The sequence below is a fragment of the Apteryx mantelli genome, chromosome 4 (genome assembly GCF_036417845.1).
Source record: "Apteryx mantelli isolate bAptMan1 chromosome 4, bAptMan1.hap1, whole genome shotgun sequence".
Taxonomy (NCBI): Eukaryota; Metazoa; Chordata; class Aves; order Apterygiformes; family Apterygidae; genus Apteryx; species Apteryx mantelli.
The window spans coordinates 32,846,948-32,868,550 of NC_089981.1; the positions used below are offsets into that span (position 1 = coordinate 32,846,948).

At 35.4% G+C, this 21,603-nt stretch overlaps 1 protein-coding gene across 6 annotated transcripts in view; it reads right to left on the reverse strand.

Moving 5' to 3' along the window:
* QSER1 (glutamine and serine rich 1) overlaps positions 1 to 21,603 on the reverse strand; it is a 48,532-nt gene that overhangs the window by 16,759 nt on the left and 10,170 nt on the right. For 4 of the 6 annotated variants that reach the window (XM_067296189.1, XM_013957916.2, XM_067296191.1 and 1 more), the window contains exons 1-5: positions 13,516 to 13,688; positions 12,085 to 12,246; positions 5,115 to 8,813; positions 1,968 to 2,263; positions 289 to 405 (exon numbers count right to left, since the gene is read on the reverse strand). In XM_067296189.1, coding sequence (XP_067152290.1) covers positions 289 to 405; positions 1,968 to 2,263; positions 5,115 to 8,813; positions 12,085 to 12,246; positions 13,516 to 13,663 — 4,422 coding nt within the window. In that variant the 5' untranslated portion in view covers positions 13,664 to 13,688. Of the gene's footprint in view, positions 1 to 288; positions 406 to 1,967; positions 2,264 to 5,114; positions 8,814 to 12,084; positions 12,247 to 13,515; positions 13,689 to 21,603 lie in introns of those variants that run through there. The other 2 variants (XM_067296192.1, XM_067296188.1) reach the window with 1 other exon arrangement.

Below are 21,603 nucleotides of genomic sequence, written 5' to 3' on the forward strand. Positions count from 1 at the left end.
CTTGCCATTGTCAAAAACATTTGGTTCATGAGCCTGCTTCCACTTACTTTATTCCAGTTGCAAAATCTTGTTCCATTACCCAACCTGAATGATACCAAAGAACCCATGCTGGAAAGCAAGAATCTGCCCTTGAATATATTAGAGAGAATTTAGAGTAGGAGAAAATCAAGAAAACTTTTTGTAGAGGAGCTTGCTAAGAATATACGCCAGAATCACATTTTATTGTTCCCAGGTTTCCACTTAGGAAATCAGTTCCTATGAGGTTTCATAAGGAATTTTTATACTCACACTGTTAGTAGCAGCAAACTCTCTCTGTCCATCTCGCACTTCAGGAACAAACTTTTGCAACAAAGCCTTCTGCACTTTCCAAATAGCTGGAGGCTCTTTTCCTGTTTGTAAAGCAACCTGTAAGAAAAGAAACTGTTAGCTAAAAATGGTGCTTGTTTTTTTCCCCAGTGTATTTGTGCATTATAAGTTTTCAGCAAGTTACCAGGGATAAAATGGAAATAAGTAATTCAAATTTCAACTCCTTCATTATTATGTGTCATTTATTTCAGGACAGTAAGACATGAACTACTATAAGCATAGTGCAATCTACAAACTTTACCTTTTGGAGTGGTGATGATGTGCCAGCCAGCTTGATCTATGCTGTGATGTTACAACTAGTGTAGCATATGCAACTGAGTCACAAAAATATATTTTTAAAAATAATATGATATTTTACAATTTTTTATCCTTTTGTTCTATGAAATAATTTAAAAAACAAAAATGTAAGAATCACTCCAAACAGCAGAAAAAGCTTGCAAGCCCCTAGAGATTCTGCAGAAGCAGAAATACATAGTACCTGTGACATTACAGCATGATGTTTGCGGTAATGTGAAAACAGGTATTTCAATTCAAACTAGCGAACTGGATAGAGGTTATATTTTCAGTTCAACTTTAAAAAAATTATGTTTGAATTGATTTTTTTTTAACACGCAGTTTGAGAAATTACGTTAAGAATATATTTGTAATTAGTACCACTAATGAGAATTTATATAAATTGTACATTTAAACTATTAACTCATAAAAGTTATCTTTTTTTTGGAAAACATAATCAAGTACAGATGTATTTTCAAAAGACTGTTTAAATAAAGAAACAAACACCACAAAGATTAAAATTTAAAATATAACAAACTTCAATAGTTTTACAAGTGACACAAGAAAACATTTTAAAACTGGTAACACTTGTCTTAGATGATAAAGGTACATAAATTAGTTTAAAAAGTAAGCTCAAGAGGATGAACACATAGACAGGTAATCAAAAGTATCAGAAATTAATGATAGCAATATTGCTGGCTATGACAGTAAGAAAAGGAAAGGTAAACAGGCAGAAGAATTTAAGATGGAGAGACAACAAGAAACAATAATCAAAGACAATAAGCAACATTTCCATAAACTCATGTGAAGGGCTGTACGGTTGCATGTGGAAGCCCTTTCTTGTTGGAATAGCAAACTGAACCTCTTCCAGAAAAAACAATTCCAAGAGTGTTTGAAAAAGTCTGAGACATTTCTCCAGCATCTTACTCTTGAAAGCCTACTATTTTCAAAAAAATACAGTAGTCTCAACAGCCCTTGAAAAACTTATGCTTTTCAACATTAAAAAAGCTTTATCATGACATGGCTTTGGTGCAATTATTTTGATTATTTCAAGTACTAATAGAGAATATCAGCAGAGATTTACTCTATTAGGTATGTAGTATCAACATGTTTCATACACATAACAAAATATATTCAATGCCCACACTAGAAGGACACCTTTAAGGCATCTTGGCAGCAGCTAGAAAATATTAGAATACAGCAGAAAACTAAGATGAGGCCTTTCCCCTTTTGCTAGTCTGTTGAGGCTAAGTTCACATGGAGTTCTTTGGTTTGGTTGTTTTCTATTTTTTATGTATTTGTTTACTGACAGAAAGTATTTGGATTACCTTTAGTGTATCTATATCTTCAATCTTCACTACAAATTCATCACGTTCTCTGTACATGCCCTCTCCTCCACTGTCCGTATTCTCCTCATCAGTACATCCTTCTATTGCAACAGTTGCCTGTATTTTTGCTAACTGGTCTGAAGTCACAGCATCCTGTTGAGCTACTTTTAGGGGATCAGCTGAACTCATTTTCTCCTGCACTTTGACTACAGGAGCAGTTGTCTGTGGAGGTTCCTGCTTTATTACAGCAGTAGTGGCAGCAGCAGCAGCAGTAACAACTGCCACTTTTTCAGCTTCTGAAGCAGAAAAACAAGTTTTAGTTAAACAAGTAATCAAGGATCAGTGACATAAGAAGGGAACTAGATGTATTTTTCTTCTTTTCTGTTACAATACACATAAAAACAACTATCCTAGAAAAAAACTCTTTTAGAAGTTAAAATAGGAGCATTAATTTGGCCACAATTAAACCACTAACAAAAACAAAATATCATAGCTATTTCACCTCTGTTTGTATTAAGCTATTGTATCTGTTAACATCTAGAAATAACAATGATGAATGCCTTAGAAAACAATCTGATAGTTACAGACATGATCAACAGGAAATACTGTTGTGCTTTGTGTGACTAAGCAAATACAATAGTAAAAAGTTACAACAGGGAATCTTGTTTCCAATCTGCTGATAAGGGAAGTCTTTTTTAAATTGGATTAAGGAAAAAGAAATACAAATGAAAGATGAAAATATTGGCTGGAAAACTTTCGGACATTTATCATTTACATCTTGCAATAAGGTAACTGGAAGTTCCAGATTAAAATCTTTGCAATGTCCTAATGATTTTATAATATTAACAGTGGTGAGCAATGAGAACTGATGATACAAAACAAAGGAAGGAAGGAACTTTCTTCTTCTCTATGCCTTACAGCCAATGGAAATAACTTTTCAAAATGATTAGTCTTTCTCCCCTGAAAAAAATTGGAACCCTTTTTGATATTATCTTATATTCTTTACACATATTTATTTTAACATTGATTTGCTAATCTTAAAAAAAAAAAGTTATAAAAGCCATAGTGTAATTACTAGTATCACTTAGGAAACTGGCTTCAAAGCTAACGAGGTAACAGTGTAAAAATCATAACAAAGCTATTGTTGACTTTGCTTGAAAGATAGAAAAAAAAAAGAGAATGCAACTTATATTTTAATAAAAGTACTCCAGAAGATATTATTTAAGTATCATATTAACATTGCAGTACAAAATCTATACACCAGATACATGAAGAATCATGAAAACAATTCAGTAAAATTGCTAAGCCATGAAATACTTTCTTCTGGATATATTATATCACATTACCACAAATATATTTATTTGTTCAGTGAAAGCTATGATGGCTTTAATTAGATATAACATTACTAGTTCCCGAAGTATATTTACAAATTCTCCAGAACAATACTTAAATGTGGATACACTACTGCAGTATTACTAAAAGATGACTGTTTTAAATTTGTCTTTCCATATTTATGTGTAAAAACGGACAGAGAGGGAATTACCAGCAGTTCTACAGAACCAGCATGTAGAAAGAAGCCATTACTAAGCATCTGATATGGTATACAATCTTGTACACAACAAAACAGGAAGAACATGAATTCCAGAAATTGATGGTGTAAATATTACATCCTTATGAATAATAAAGAAGGTACAATAATATTGTAAAAGAAATAATTGAAAAAAATACCAAAGGAAATGTCTGTGCAACAGAAAAAACTTTGAAATATTTCCTTAGAAAATTGTACATAGAATGTGGCTTATTAAAGTTAATAAACTTCAGGAGAGGCTCAAACCATGGCCCTGTCTACTGTTTTGGCTTTCAGGGAAAAAGAGTCACTGATTTCATGTTCTTCTGTAACAGATTTTCCTGCTCAAAATGGCTAAACTTAACATAATTTAATAGAAAAATCCACAGAAGAAAACAGAACAGTAATTAAGATGGGATCTTGTGCTGAATACATGGTACAGTAAAATCTTCTTCTGGTATCTTAGACCTGATTATTATAATTTAAATTGAAAAATATAATTGCGTGATGTATTTTTCATTAAATCTTGTCAACCCTAAAGTAAAAAGTCCATCTCGCCTTTAATCTAAAAAATGCAAGAAATTACTTCATTGTATTTTGTTTAGAACCAACTAATGGGTTGTGGGTGCTGAGAATTCAGGAAACATTTCACTTTCTGCAATTAGTTTGGAAGGTAACTGTATTACTCTTGAGTAAGTACAGTAATGCGATTGGTTGAATAGTTTTAATTGCCTACCATAAAAAACAAATTTCATTGAAAAGATCTAGCTAGGGAAAAATATGCTGTATGTTGAAAATACTTCAAAACAAAGCAGCGTCAATTAAAAACTATGAAAACTGAGAGGAAGTCTGTAACGTACAGCATAGATGTAATACAAGTGAAACTAAAAAGCCAGGTATGTGGAAAGCTAAGTAGTGCTGTCATCAACACGGTTGCCAAAAAAAAGGGCTCCCTCCTCAGCTTTTGCTCTTTTTTTTAACAATATATCAACAAGAAGCTACAATGCAGATGGTTAATATTCCTGAAATCAAAGTCAAATGATTCCCACCTTGGACAAGGCTGGCTTAGCCAGTGTTCAGTTTATAAGTGTAAAAATCATTTTCATAAACATGCTCAGTGCAACCCTATCATCAACAGAACTGTACAAACAACCTAGGAAGAACTCAACCTTTGCTGATGGCAATTCTTAACATGTCCTCTTGCTGGGATTGAAAACCACTGGACATGACAGTTTGTTGAGGTTTACAGACAAAAATCATATTTAGCATTTTAAGCCAGAAAATAGAACTGACATTATTCCCTTCTGGGCTAAAATAATTTTTTAGCGTTAGAAGTGTCCTACTCAAAGAGCATGTAAAAGTCTATCTACAAATTTTCTAATTGTGGAAAACACTAGTTTAGTTCATATTCAGCACAACATTTGAACAGTACTCTTAAAATTATGACTTAGTAACAGTGATTAAAAACAAATCAAGAAAACCTTTATTTGAACTAAAAAACAGCTAATATTATTCTTTATTTTTTTCCCATTGGCTACAGGAATCTCCTTCAATGTATGCAGTTGTAATAACTGTTTTACCTGATTTATTCTTTCTGTCAGAAGTATCATCCAAAGCTGACAACGCAGTGGAGATGCTCTTCTGAAGATCGTGGTTACCTCCCACAGAATCATCTTCATCAGAAGAAAATGAAGGCAATGTTTCTAAATTTTTCTTAAGTTCTTCATCAACTTTTTTGGTTGGACTTTCTCCACTAACCTCCACAGCTACAGGTGTTGCTGCTGGCTGAGGCTTTGAAGACGACTGTAGGCAAGGGGCACGAACTATTTGAGTAACTGGTCGCCTAGTCCTGTTTGGCATTCGTACAGCTGGAGCTGAAAACTGCTGCCTAGGCCCTGACTTTAGAAAGTCTAAAAAAGATGCAATAAACCCTGTTTTGACTTCAGGTTGTTTTTCCTCAACTTCTTTGATTTTTTGCCTCATTCTTTCTTGATGCTGGTAAGTATCATAACAGCTTTCAGAAACAGGAGAAGAATATGTCAAACATGAATCATTTCCTCTTGAATTTTGACGTTTACATTGCCCACTTCTTTTTATCTGTTTCTGAATTGCACTGTCATCTTCTGCAGCACTTTTGTTTTGGCTTTTTCCTTTGCTTTTTTTCTTCTGAAGATTGCCCAGAGTTAAGTCTTGGCATTCTTCTTCAGTTCTGCTAATGGTTCCCTCTCCACCTTGGGGCACGGCTATTGGCTGCAATGGACCTTTTGACTGGTTACCTGCTACTGTACCATCATCACCACCCATATTAAAATCATTCTCTGATGTAGCACTTTCTTCACTCAAACTTTTACCGCTTGAAACAAAGTCTGTCTCTCTTGCATTCAGTGTACCATCAACAGGAACATCGTTATCTTCTTCAGATTCATGACTGATGCTAGATTGTTTCCTAACTGGAACAACCCCTTGTTCTTGCTCCTCTTGGCCAGGGGCAAGGGTGGGAGAGGTCATTCTAGTCGGCACATTTTGATCAGAAGTTTCAATATGTTGTTGATCAAGGTTCACGGTTTTTGTCTGGATTGTTGACACTGGTGTAAGATTTATAGTAATTTGGCCTCCGTTCAGCGAAATATTATTTATGCTTGGTGGCTTTCCAACTAGAGTAGGTGAGGCACTGAAACCAGAAGACACATGTCTTACATCCATTGATCGAAACTGCGTTTTAGAATTCTCGCTATTTTCAACAGACTGGATTTCTTCTTCATTAGACGCTGATTTGGCAAAGTCAGATGGAGTCACTCCACAGGCTGCTGCTGTTGCTGCTAAGATATCATCTACATTTGACAATATATTCCTCTCATCACTGAGAAGCATGGTTTCTGGGAAACATATTGAACTAAGAGAAACAAACTGATTCTTTGAATCATGCTGATTTGTTTGAGTAAAATGATCTTTTGTTGTCAAATGTTGCTGTAGTGGTTTTGAGGGCTCAGAAATGTCCATTTTCATTACTTCTGAATTCTGAGTATGAAGCTGTTGCTGAGAATGTACCCCGTTACTTTGAATAATATGACCATCCATTTGAAGGAATGGATGTGTCACCTGCTGAGGACTCTGTATTCTTTGCACTTGTTGTGATACTTTTACTTGTCCTAAACCTGACTGCAGAATTGACTGATGAAGAATCTGTAAGTCACAAGCAGACTCCAGAAGTACCTGTGCACTAGGCAAACACAGCTGATGTCTTAAAGCATGAGGCTGAACCTGTGGTGGTGTACTAATGGCTTGGCCTTGCTGTTCTTGAGCTTTACTTTCATGCACCTTATGCATGAGAGAATGTTGCTGGTTTAGTTCTTTAGCACTCACATTTACTTGTGTTGTTTGCATTAGATTAGCTGCCTTTTTTATATCATGGCTTATACTAGTGATATGGCCAATATGTTGGGAAAGCTGTTCCACAGAATTAACCATTCTTTCATCTTTTTTTGATCCTTGAAGGCTAAGTCCAACAACTTGATCTTCAAGACGAGAGTTACTTCTGATTACACTTTGAGAATATCTGTCATCTGCTTTTGAGACTCTGTAGGATGCATCCTGAGCACTGATTTCATCATCGGTTAGCCTTTGGGTGGAAGATTCAAGAGAAGCTTGCTGTTGCAATGCTTGCATATCCTGCATTGATAATTCTTCTTCTTGTTTTGATGAAGCATACAAATTAGAGTCAGACTTCCTTTTAGCATACGATTTTGTTTCTGAGGAAGGCCTATTGTTCTGCAATGTCTGTGAATGAGCTGGGGATACAAAGGGAGGAGACTGGACAGATGGCAGAAATTTTTGAGACCGTGGAGAGGAGGATTCTTGTGTCTGAGAGTTCTGAGAAGAATGCAAAGAAATAAAGTTCTGATTAGGACTTGAGGCCGGAAGAGTTTGTATCCGAGGAGAGGCAGAAAAGGGAAGAGAAGGTGATGTTAATGTTAAAGACTGGCCTGAAGAATAGCTTTCTGAAGGACTAACAGCTGATAAAACTTGTGACTGAGATGAAAAACTAACTTGGGATTGGCTAACTGGAGATAAACCCTGAGAGTGACTAGAAGAATAGCTCTGAGATTGGCTGACTGAAGAAAGTTCCCTTGTTTGCCCAGAGTAGTTCTCATTTGGAACCGAAGTCAATACCTGTTGATCTGAGGAGTAACTTAGCGTTTGACTGTCAGACGTAATAGTCTGTGATTGCCCAGAAAAAGTCAATGTTTTATACAATGAGGGCAGCTTCTCAACCTTGCTAGACGAGAAATCCTGTGAGTGACTGACAGGTGGCATGTTCTGAGTCTGGGATGAAACATAGTTTTGGGATTGGCTGACTGACAAGAGACTGGGGAGCTGTGCTGTAGAATAGATCTGTGCTTGGCCTGTAATTACAGAACTCTGGTTTTGTGCAGTTTTGGGATAGCTTTGTGTCTGCACAGTGGGAGCTACACTTTGAGGTTTGGGGGTCTTTGTTGACCTTGGAGGCTGCTTTGCAGAACAGTTTTTCACTTTTGCTGTGGAAGCAGATGGAAAACCAGGTGATGGAATTGCAGATGTGTAAGACTGAGCAAGTTCCACTGTGACTTGAGAAGTCTTCTGCTGTGGTCCTCCATTGCTCACCTGAGTAACATCTCCAGCTGGACTACAGGATAACGTTGAGTGCCTAGATGTATCCTGAAAATTAACTCCGCTCGTACTCGTTAAATAGTTGTGTAAGGAATGCTGTGAAACAGTCAGTTGAGCCTGAACAGACTGAGTACTTGAAGGCCGCTGATGGTGTTTAATAACACTACATTCTCGCTGAAGTGCTCTGTCAATAGAAGCAGTGGAACCAGTAAAGACAGATGTGCTGTACGCCTGAGAAACCTGCTGAGCTCCTCCAAGGGTTGAAGGTAACAAACTAAACTGAGGTTGCAAAAGATGAGGCGCAGATTCTTGAGCAGAACGGTATGTTGATGACTGAGGTGGTATACTGGTACTTAAAACAGAACTGCCTAGGCGCTCAAATGTCAAAGCAGTTGGAACAGTGCCTTGTGATGTTTTAATTTGTAATAAGGGATCATGGGTAGTTAAGAGACCATTTGATGTAGCACTGAAAGTAGTATCTTGAAGAGTAAGAGATGGAGTAGTAGCAAAGTTTCTACTGCTGAAAGTGTTGGGATGTTGATAAGCTGATAAAGCAGATGTTGGTGGAAATGTTCCAGAGGTTGGCAATGCTCCAGTAACAAATAGTTCTGTGGCTGTTGAGGAATGCATACCTGGAAAAAACAAAAACAGAACAAAAAAGGGAAAAAGAACATAGTAAAGCTTTACAAGTTATAACACTCTGCATTTCTTTAACTCATTTTATTGTAAGATCTTGCAGCATTTACAAATATTAGCTTCTTTAGAATCACCACCCTTTTACAACAACAACAAAAATACTGAGAAGCACTTATTGGGGCTAACTTTCAAACTGGAACTACATTTTAGTAAGAATTCTAAATTCTATACCTGCATTGAATTGCCAAGGGAAAAAAAACACCACATTAAGATGCAAATTTGGAATGAAAAATTGTCCAAGAATTATTCTGCTTTGAAAATGAAAGCTCTTTATTTGTTCTTATTTCAGTTTAAAAAGAAAGTTCATACTAAGGATAACTCATCGAAGCTCCATCTCCCTTCAATATACAGTAAAAAGGCAAAAATTACACCATACCTATTGTAATGGTTAAAGAGCAATTCCATCTCACGCATTTACCCTAACCAATACTTTCATAACTCACTTTATGTGAAACGGCATTCAGAGCTTACAGTGAAACAGTTAACAGCCTATACACTTTGCAACAACTATTTTTTAATGGTGGGCTTTGACTTGCAATACAAAGAATATGATTTATATGTTCTCTAAAGTGAAATACTGGAGTACAGGATATCCATAGTTACCAACTATATACAGTGTGTTAATAACTACCCAACTGAAATGTATAATATTACTTACTTGCATCCTGGCATTGTTATGTCATCTTTGCTTAAATAAGATTTACTAATAGAACATACTACTTCAACTGAAAGAGCGTGAAATTTTCTCACTGGTTTTGGGAGGTACAAGATGGGACCTACAGCAGTGATCTGCATCCTGTGACCTGTACTGGTACTGGTGAAGTTTTTGTACTATTTCTAAAGAGTCTATGAAAGAAAATGAGAAAGGCTTAAACTTGCTGTATAGGAATTAGCATTTCTATCAGTAAATTTGAAGGGGTCTGCAAATCAAAAAGAGAATTAAAATCACTGACATAATTTGACCATTTTCAATTCTTCTTGGATACTGAAAACAGCTGTTAGCATTGGATTAGATTTAAGGAGAAATAAAAAATTGTGAGTAAAAAAGGCTTGTTTTGACACAAATACTTCAGTAAAAAAAAATCAAATTTATTTTGAAAAATATATTAGAACTTCTTAAACTGATTGCAACTTACATCACAAAATCACTTTGAAAGTGTCAGATGAACTGATATGAAGAGATACAACACTGAAGGAATGCCATGGAATTTTTCACAATCAACAATAAGGTGTGAGTAAGGAAGCATAGGCAGTTTTTTAATGCATTTTTTCTAATTTAAAAAAACTAAAATATCATGTACATCGGGGTTCTCTTTTACTGATCCCTGTAACTAAAACAAAGGTAGGGACACCCAGAGGCTCAATAGAAAGGATCTAAGAAAGGGAACAATTTATTTCTACTTTAACTGTGGATGTTCAGGAGTTCTCATCTAACATGTAGCTTTTCCTTCCCTTCTAGAAATTAAAACGCTTCTTACTATGCATGGAAGTTCTTATACCAGACAAGTGGAGAGCCAGTTACAGAAGCAGTGCTGTGGTAGAACTGGTGGTTTTTTTTACTTGATTTTTGAAGAGGAGCAGACAAAAGATATGGTGAAGATAACAAGATGTGTGCACAGCCTCCCCACTAACCTAAGAAATCAGAACACAGCTAACACATCCCACACATACAAGGAAGACTTGATAGGGGAATGTAACAAACATGCTTTTCCTCTTTTTCCCCCAAAACTGGCAGTTGTAGGGTTCAGAGAAAGTATACAGTCCTTCTTAAGGAGGTCATCTTGAAGAGAGAAGGCAGAGCATTTGTTTTTCCTTTTCAAAAGAGTTTGTAGGAGACAAAGCTCCTAAAAGATACTTGGGAGCACTGAGGGATATAGAAAAGCAGCAAAAGTATGAAAGGAAAATAGAAAGCTCAGAATAATATTGAAAATGGGCTTACAGATGAGTTTTTAGTAATGAGTATTGAGTAGTCTCAATCACAAGTTTCAACATCAAACCTGATCCACAGCATATCTCCCATTCTTCAGAATTCACTGTGATAGGCTGCAAGGAAGAAAATACTAGGAAGAAGAGGGAGAAAAAAAGATTTCTTCCCAGCTGACAATCTGATGTGAGGATAGGTCATTATAACTTTAAAACACCACTAGTTATTAAGATTTAGACAGATTAATAGTGTCTTCATCTGTGCTCCCATGTATCTGCTTTTTTGTTGACCTAAATTGTCCATAGTGAATAAAAAGCAGGTGCCTTTCCACATCCTCTTTTATCAGCTTTTTGGGTTGATCTTCATAGAACGCAGCTTCACATTACATTCAACAGTAAGTGCAAGCTGTCAACAAAAGGACTGTCCAACTCTTTCCCATTCCTATCTTATGCCTCCTCCCCTGAATGAGGACTACTGATCATACAGCTGCATTGAGAGAAAGATCAGCTTGCTGATACAGTGGAAAACTATCCCACCAAAGAAAGAAAAAAGAAATGTTTTCTGTCAGATCTGTAAATGGATCTGATTCACTGCACAGCTGCACAATCATTGCATAAGATTAAGGACAGCTTGAAACTATCCACAGATGCAGGAGCAACACTCTTATCTTGGTGTGGCTGCCTATAGCAATCTCATAATATGGAAAGTTTCCTGCTCAGTACAGATGTTTTAATAGATGAAGGGGCATGGGGGGAGAGGGGGGTGTAGGAGGCAGTCAGCCTGCCAGAAAAGAGGACACGTTTGTCTGTCGATTAGACCATTTGTTTTTATGCAACATGCATCTGGAACCCTCTCTTTGAAAATACCATGCTCATTGCTTTTATGTACCAAGACGCTAAGGTTATCCATAACCTTTTGGTAGCAATATCACAGAAGAACTATGACAGGGAGCGGAGTTTGAGAATGAAAGGTTTGCTAGGATGTCAAAGTAGTCTACGTGAATATGTTTATGATGTTAGTGAGACTAATTCCAAATAGAAGGTGGGAGAATAAGTTTGACTCATTAGACAAAATAATATCCTACACTTTTAAATCCCTTCTAAACAATTAGAACTTCTGCTCAGAGATTAATAATATTTCACTGATTTTGAGATTTTAAATATTGAGGTGGAAAAGAAGTGGAAGATATGCAGCTTTTTCAGTGAGTTAGGATATTTTTATTATAAATCCCCCCAAACATTCAATATAACCATGATAATTTTATTTCAAGAGAAATTTTTCACCTGTCTGCCAGGAAGGAGCCCTGAATTGTGGTAAAAGGGTAGATCCTGAAGAGGCTGCCTGAGCGGTACGAGACTCGATTGCAGAAAGAAAATTCATAACTGAAGTTTCCTTAGTGTTACTTCCAGCACTGTGCATACTGCTATCAAATATTCCCGAAAGACCTAGATGGAAGCAGGGCAGGGGGGACAAAAGAGACAGTTCAGATGAACTTACTATAAAAAGTTCAATCAAATAAGATGGACATACATTTATAATCCACTAAAAATGATCCATGAAATGTGAGCAATACTATTAAACTACAGAGATTTTTCAACGTTCTAACAGTTTTACAGCATTGCATCTGTAAATTGAAACCTGAGAATACATTTTAAAAGCTATTATTAAATGGAAGTCAAATATGATGCTTTGAAACAATATTTCAGTCTACCAGTACAAACTCTCCCTTCATCTGAGGATTCTCCCGGTTCCACTTTTTACATGAACTATTTACACATTACAGATATCCTTCAAAAATAGGTTCGACTTCTCTGTATCAACCTTTTCCCCCTTTGGGCAACTTGTAACAGTTTGGATTTCTCTGTGGGACCAAGGTCAACACAAGAGAAGGATTTTTGGTTGCATTTCCTGCTTCAGCAACTGTTGCCCATACCCTTCAAGAGCAGGGGGCTAGATGGAAACCACTGGTTAGATCACACAGTTTGAGTAACTGAGTTTACATCAGGACTGCAGGGTCTGCACTCTGGAACACCCCCTGCAGTTCTGACTCCCCTTTGTCTTTGTCACACACCTGACCAAGCCACCACAGATTCTTCCCAGCCCATGAGCTTGGAAACTGGGTTGCAAAATGAGGGAGAAGAGGTCGTGCCCTGCCTTGTGCTGACATGGAAAAAGGGTATCACCAGGATCACAGGCAGATCCTATTGTAGATCTAACACATAGCTTAACCCGCTACTATATTTAAAGCAAATTTTAACTTTCCTCCACAGCACTACATCTTAGTTTGTACATGTAAGTACTAGCAACAGTGTGTTCCAGCTTGTATTATTTTTCTATCTATCTGCTTCAGACTAAAAGAATTGGCACAATTTCAGCAGCTAGCTTTGAGACATACTTAACATTTGGCCCTTATGCATTGGCCAAAATCTGAAAAGCTGTATTTCAAAGAAAAAAAATGCAGAAGTTTCTTTAAAAACAAACAATAATTTATAAAGCATAATACCCCTTTATAACTTCCTTTTATAACATGCATTTATGACAATATTTTGACAAAAGTTAGCAACTGTTATCCCTCTACTACATACTCAGCTTTTCTAATAGTATTTGCCACCATCTGCATAACAAACTCCAACTATAAAATCCATTAACTTAAAATTATGTAACAGGTTTTTTTTCAGCTATTTAAGCTGAAATCTCATGATATGGGCAGTTACCAGTAGGATGGTGTGTAGTAGAGTATCCAGGAAGCTGATGAGAAGCTGTATATGTCTGTCTGTGAAGAAGTTCTGTTTCTGAATGTGATGGATGTCCTCCTCCATAGCTTAAGCTAAGGAAAAAATTAAACATTATGAACAAAAACATACAGCTAGAGAAACAAGGTACAACTACGAAACTCTGACTACAAGGCAAAAATTTTTAGAAATAATAAAAAAAAAAAAGCCCAAGATCTGACATATGTGGTTGTGCCAGGATGTCACTAAAAATGTTAAAAAAAAAAAAAAAAAAATTATGATACCTGACTAGCCAAAGAAAAGTCAAAGTTCATCACAGATAATTCTACAAAGGAGTAGTTCAGAAAAAGTGAGATTTCTTTAGTTCAACTATCAGAAACACTGGATGGACACGTTCTGTAATGTTTTACTGATTTAAAATCTGCACAAGCAGACAACTACAAATACATGCTCATTCTAACATTTCAATTTCTGACTCCATTTAAACTTACAGGACCACATTTAATACAAAGGCTGGAATGACTAGGAAGCCTCAGGAACACTACTGTGTTTTAAAGATTTTGTTATTTCAGTACGTTTATAACAAAATCGATAATGAGAGCAATAGCTCTCATATTGACAAATCTCATTCTTCAGGCCTCCTAGCATTAAATGCACGTTAATGATGTACAGTTTTTATTTAAAGTTTTGAAAAGAGTCATCTATTTTTACATGATGGTTTAATCAGGCTTAATGGAAGCAAACTGAAGATAAACAGTTTTTCAGTCCATGCAAAAGCAAGAATGTAGAAAATAAAGAAATGCAAATTTAATATCAAGCAAAATTAAGAACTGGACAAAAGTGCTAATGTTTTCCAAATAAAAATACACAAAAGGGAGGGGGAAGCAAAACAAAATCCCAAAGCTTTCAAGCTTCCATAGACTCAGCTCTGTATGATCTGTATTGGCATGTATTTGTCTGTATTGTCAACTCCAAACATTCAGAAGTCAGAACCAAAAAAGCTAACACCTATCAAATGGAAAAAATGAAAGCCAATGTGATTGAATAATTGTATTCTACCTTCTTTTTTGTTGCCTTCTGGATGTTAAGCTTAAAGGTAGCTGTCACTTACTCCAGTGTGTACATAAGATTGTTTTAAGTTCAAAATTCAATTGTAAGCAGACGCAAAAGCAAAACACCTCCCCTCCCCTCTAAAAAAACCCAAACACCACCAAACCCACTGCTCTTCTTCTCTCCCTGCTGACTGCTGTGAGGGAGACTTCACGTACCCTCTTTGATCCCCTGGGATGAGGGGGCAGTCACTCCGCATAAGGGAAGATTTGAACTTTTGATGCCAGGAATCATGACATCACGGGAAACTTTTATAGAAGTCACCAAATAATAAAAAAATTGGCAACACTACTGCATTTGCTTCATTTTCATTAAGATGACAAGAGTAGGCAGAGCAGATCTGATGAGCCAGTAAGAGTGCTGCGACCTCTACATCTGCCTATAAGGGACACTAGGTTTTAGACTTCTAGATAAGTTTCTGTGTCTGAAATCTATTAACAGTGGATCCATTTTCTATTTTATCTACTTAGAGCATAGAAGTGCTCATATAGTCAGCACGCCAGACTAAGGAAGGAATTAAAATTCTTTAAAAAACAAGCAAACCAAAACCCCCAGCTGCTGCATTATCAGTTGCACTCAGTACCTGGCACTTTAACAACTATTCACAGTAATAACTACCTTTTAGAGAATCACCAAATCTCAGTTCAGTGTGGGCATATCAATGTGCTTATCTTATTGAGCAGAAATTTTTGTGTGGTTCAACACCATGACCAGCAACTGACATATTAAACACTGAAGGAAATTTGTACTGATTTGCATCATTATTATGAACAATCAGCAAGCATAACTGTATGATACTGTGGGTTACCTTTCAGTCTAGTATATTAAAACTTTTAACATTTCCAGACAAAAATACAACTGCATTCTGTGCATAACACATGTAAGACACATATTTGTGCAAGACATAAAATAAAGCCAATTTAAATGCAAATTATTTTTTATCAGACAAATTTTTTAAGTTAAGGTGGAGGCTTTTTTTAAATAGACAAATTTGCATAGATAGAAAAACTAAATAAACCTTAGCACATATGATGTTTTCCTCACATTTTTTAAAATAAAAATATGCTACACCTGAAAATACTTTTCTAAACTGATCCTCAATTCAAGTTGGGCATGCATTATTAGCAAGAATTACCCTTGTGACACAAAAGTTGATCTTGTGAAATCCTTCCATCTGTAAGAAGTTTTCCTTAATTTTACTGTGAAGTATTTTTAAAGCATTTACATATGTAAAAGTATGCGATGCTGACTTTCCCCTCATTTGTGCTTAAAAGGCAAACTAAGAAGTCATACTAAATATATCACTTACACTGTGGAACATCTTTCTTTTCCTGTTTCATGTATTTTTAGGAAAAGAGAGGCACATTTAGCTTTGCAGTGATGTTCTAGGCTATGCTTTGTGGCAAATATCCTTCCTAAGGAGGTGTGAGACCCACAAAGGTTGGTACAGACTACATCAAATAATTTTGTATCATCCCTTCTCTTGCACTGTCTAGTAGAAGTTTACATTCAAAAAGCGGATGAATTTCTATTCAAAACTACCCACTGGGAAATCCAGAGATTTAAAAATGACTATTTTTAAAATTTGTATTTATTCTGGTCCTTTGGTGAAGACTGTGATTCATTTCCCCCTCTTTACTCCCTTGCAATAAACCCTTTACTTACAGTATGCTCAAAGACTACAAGACAGTCTAACACGTTAGCTTGTAGACATGAGGTGGAACATTTTGAATGATTACTCTTGCAAAAGAGATGCAGACACAGCCTTCATAACAAAGAAAACACTAGAATTAATACTGGATACAAAACAACCTTTAGCTCTAGGGTCTCAAAAAATCTCAGTTAATAGAATCTCAAAATTCTAGTAGAGCTATTTGAATAAAATAAGGCTTCTATTTATTTCTATCATGAGATTATTCAAAGTATCTGATGATGGTTCCTATGTTTTTTTTCCCCAAACTCCCAGGTCATAGTTAATGCAACCGCAACCTCAAAAATGAATTTGTCTTTCAATGAAAACATTGTATTTATTAGAACAGTTAATTGTTTATTGTATAATTACTTGCTGCTGGAATGTAGATTCTTATCTCAAAAAACCTGCATATATGCCTTCAGTTTACACAAGCTTATCCTAAACACAAGCACAACAAGCTGAAAGAAGATTACAGCCTCAGGGTTTCTTTTTACAAAATTTAGTTTTTAAACAGATGAACTTACAAAACATGCAATTCACACATCAAAAATGCATTAAGTGTGGCAAATAACATTATAGCTATCTAGTCATTTGTACTTTGTTTTCTAACTTCTTGTTAAAATTCCACAAGAGCTCTCACTTGTACTGATATATTTACTTACTTACTGAAGAAAGACATTAATATTACTAGGTACTTTGCTGTTTGTTATAATTAGTTACTATAGTGTTCCAAAATTATTTTGCCCTTATCCAGATACGTCACTGTGATTTCTCATTTCTATTGGCATAATTAACCGCACAGTGGAGTGATAACTGCTAGAAAGTGCTATGGAAGGCACACAAATTGGGAAAATAGTTTCCTCTTAAAGTATTTTTCATTGAAAAGGTCCATTCAATTTTAATATAATATTTTAATTAAGTGTCCTCTTGGAGATATCCTATGAAGAGCTATCATTATTTGTTCTTGCTGTAATGATGTGATCAAAAAAATCCTTTGCCAATGAAAGTGAAATTACTCAAAAGTTAATCTGTTTTTTTTTTGAGCTATATCAGTTGGTCTACCAGAAGGTACTACCTCTTCCAATAACATTTCTGGCAGAGAATTTATAGTCTTTACACTTGTTACTAAAATATCTCCTTCTTGATTTAACACTCCTTGCTGTTTCCCAGTAGTAAGTCTTTCCTGAATTAACTGTTCACGTATCTGTTTATATTTCTATTATTGAGATAATTTATTTCCACAGCATTCTTCAATATAATACTTTCATATGAATTTAGGTCTCCAAATGCAACAGGTTAATGAGTTATATTGCCCTCCTCACCTGCCAACACAATTATGTGAGTTGCACTTTACACAAGTGATATTCGTTTCCTAATCTCAAACTCACAGAAGTATCATTTCTACAAGGAAACAAAATCTAGTTGCAATAAGCATTGGACACAGAAGCAGCTTTTATTTTCAATTCTTTCATTTTCCTCAAATATCTTTGCTTTCCTAAGCATCCATACAGAATTAAATACAGAAAGAAGAATACTTTAAACTAGTATTTTAGATTACTTAACATTTGATCCAAAAAGCATTCTTATATAGGAAAAGGTTGTTCTTTTTAATCTTTCTACTTAATATTCCAGATCAATTTTTGTTAGAAACTGGCAATTCTTAAGAAAAAAAAAATTTTTAAGGTTTAGTGACCGAGCAGTTATTCATATTTTAGGCAAACGTATAACACTTATATGAACAATTGACGAGGACTTTTAACAAGCAAAGATATTTCTGGGTGCAATAACTTCTTCTGTTCTTTAGCAGTTATAACTTCTGCCTCTGATGTAAAAGAAAATCCTTTAAAAAAAAAAACAACTTTAAAATCACATAGCATTTTCAAAATATTCAAACTGCAAAGGCCACGCTGAAAGTGAAACTGGACACCTGAAAGATAAGTAGTTACACAGGAAACTCCTGCTGATCCAAATAAAACTCAGACTCCTAATGCTGATGTGTTTACTGAGACAGAAAGCTCTACCCCCCCCTTCAATCTCAGACTCCCACCATGTCAATAAAATGCAACAAAGCTCTCCAACTAACATGCCTGAAATCCAAAATAATCAAATGGAACAAAACAAAAAGCATGCTGCACTATACAAATGACCAGATTTGAAGCAAATGTGAGTAACAACTTGATTTTATTTTTGGGCAGCCTATTGCCAACTTACTGAAAACAAGAACAGTTCCCTGACTCCTGTGTGACGAGGCACACAATTTGTTTTCAATTAAATCACCAAAATGGAGATGACAATACAGTGATATCCTCATGCTGACAAGGAAATACCTAAAAATTGATACTTTGCTTTTTACCTGACTTGAGATATATGTTAAAGATGGGAGATATTACTCAAATTATTTTAATTAAATTATCATATTAAGAAAATACACATATTTAACCTTTTACCCAAAAGCTTAGGCACTTTGAAAAGGAATCTCTCTCTTCAACTCCCTCTTTAACTATCCAATAGTCACTTCTGTTTAGAGGCTGAAAACAAAGCCTTTTAAGATCCAAATACCACACAACAGGCAAACTCATTTCTATATATTAAAAATACTCTTCTTTCTAAATATAGGAAAGATTTATGTAAATTTATATTTACAGCTTACATCTCTCTTTAGCCAGTATGTTTGATTTTACACATGTAAAATACAGTTCCAGGTTGCATTAACTGTTGGCAGCTTCATACCTAGAATTGTTTTAATATCAGAATTAATATTAGATTTGTTTAAATATTTATCTTTGTTAATTTTCCTTCATTCACAGCATTCCATGGAGGCAGAAAGGAAAAGTATTACTTGGGAACATTACTTGAATGTAATAGGGATGAAAGGGAAGGCAAGTGAAAAACCACAGGGGCTTTTAGTTAGCAAGCACTTCAGGTGCTCATTCTATCAGCAACTGAGTTCACAGTAGTTTGCTATAGTCTAATCAGAATGTAATTCAACAACTAGAGTTTATTTATTCTCCACCAGTTCAAAATGAAATTAAAAAGCAATATTACAGGTATATATATTTCATCTGAAAATAGGTTTGGTCTTTTTTTTTTTTAAAAAAGACTCTAAGAAAGCAAAATCATAAAGGACAAAGAGATTTGCCTAGAATGAAATGTGTTACGTAAACCAGTTTAATACTGTTAACAATATTAAAATAGCCTTGTCCAGCTGATAGCCCAACTCACTTCTGAAACTTTAAAAGCAAGCCCATACAGAGAACAGAAAATGTTTTAGTAATCAATTCCAATAAAAGGAAAATAGACTCCTTGTTCAGCTCTGATGTTTGTCTTCCAACTCATTTTGCACCAAAATGTTTATTTAGTAATGTATACACTATGTGATTTTTTGTCTATATTTTCTGGTTTTACACATTAAAAAAAAAAAAACACTGCAAGAACAAAGCTGGTTCAAAGCTTCCAAATGTCAACAGGTTCAGGAAAATTTGGCGACCTGCTTCCTCCCTGTATCTAACCCCCTTCATTCTTCCATTAGATGATGCAAGAAAAGAGAGTTCTTAACATTTGAAGATTCAACTGACATTTCCACAAAGGGAAAGAATATTTATGCATCTAGAACAGTTGGAGTATCTATGAGGCAAAAGAAAAAAAACTCTGCTATTTGAAAAATGAAATCCACCATCAAGAAATCAGTAGAAGAGCATACCTAAAGTTTCTATGTATCCTGAGATACCTAGAATGATCCTTAAGGAAGTTACTGCACCTAACAGTATAGATCTTCAGTATTTGTCTGGCCTTTTCTTGAATTACCACATAAAAAATAAACTGGAATCAATATTTTAAGGAATTACTAATGCTTCAACAATCTTACTCTTCAAGATAGAATGTTTAGAAAGATGGGAAATACAGAATTAGACTCCAATCGTATGGTATTGGAGTTCTATATACAACAGTATTATTTACCTATAATCTTACCTCTGTTGGTCGTGCCACACTTGTGTCTTTTAAAGTCACTATAGACCATATATTTAAACTAGAACATATAATAACATATCAAAGGCAATCACCCTTCACTCTTTCATTAAAGATGAAGTTCCTACTTCTGCTCTTATGCCAGCAAAAGCATGATTGAGACCCTCAGGACTTGGAGGGAAGACTGCCTCAAGGTACTTGGGAGTGGAAATGCTCACTATTTCTTTGCTTTCCAAGGGCTGTGATATGAGCTTCTAAGAAAGAAATTTGGAGGTAGAAATGAATTATATACAATGAATTGGCTGAATGAGCAAAATTTCATGCTGTTTATGTGATTCTTTAACTGAATACATGTCATATCTTAAGAAAAGAAAAAGATTTCATGGCAAAAAAAAGGTCTGTCTCTATTTTATTCCCATGTTAATGTGCATGAACTCTTTATACTTGATCCTTAAGAAAAGGAAAAAAGAAAAACACAGCCCTTAAGGAAAGCCAAAATAGTCTTACTGGTACTTCAATACCCAAATGCAAGTGCTGACTTGTCTGATTTAAGTAACCTGCAGAGTTCTTAATAACAAAGACAATTATAATTCCATTTTCATAAAATCAGTTAAACTATGTCTTGAAACTATGTATGTGAAAATTAAAATTCAGATAGAAAAGAGCTATTTACAAACTTCCACCTCAGTTGAAAAGACACAAAGACTTGACAAATTGCCATATGATCATTTAATTTTTTTAACATATACAATCTAAATGATCTTTAGCTGCTGTTATCTACGTTTGAAATGCAGTATATTTAACAAAAACTCATTAACTTTTCTTTTTCTTCATCAAAACTGGCAAAAATCTCTATCACTTCTCTTGGCTTTGACTAAAATTCTCAGTAACCTAACCAAAGCAACTCAAAAAAAATGGGTTTACAAAACCAGATACACTACAAAAAGCAAAAAGAATTCAAGAGGTGCAAGATATTTTAAATGAGAGTTACAATACTAAGATGAACTACTTCAAATTCGCACGGCCCTTTAATGGGAGATGTGAAACTACAAAACTACCAGCCCACTAGCAGGCACGCAGAGGCTGAGGGAGCACCCAGGGTTCCCAGGCTGTGTCCTGTACAGCCAGGAACAAAGGTGCAGGAACTGGAGGTAGAGCCTGCATGCTGCCAGGCTATTCACACTGTGAATAAAACTGACCACAGAGCACTGTACTAGATAAGAACCTCTTTACGTAGGAGCCATATCCACTTTTTCCCCCCTTTTCTATTGTAACAGAGGCTAGACCCTGCCAGAAGTGTT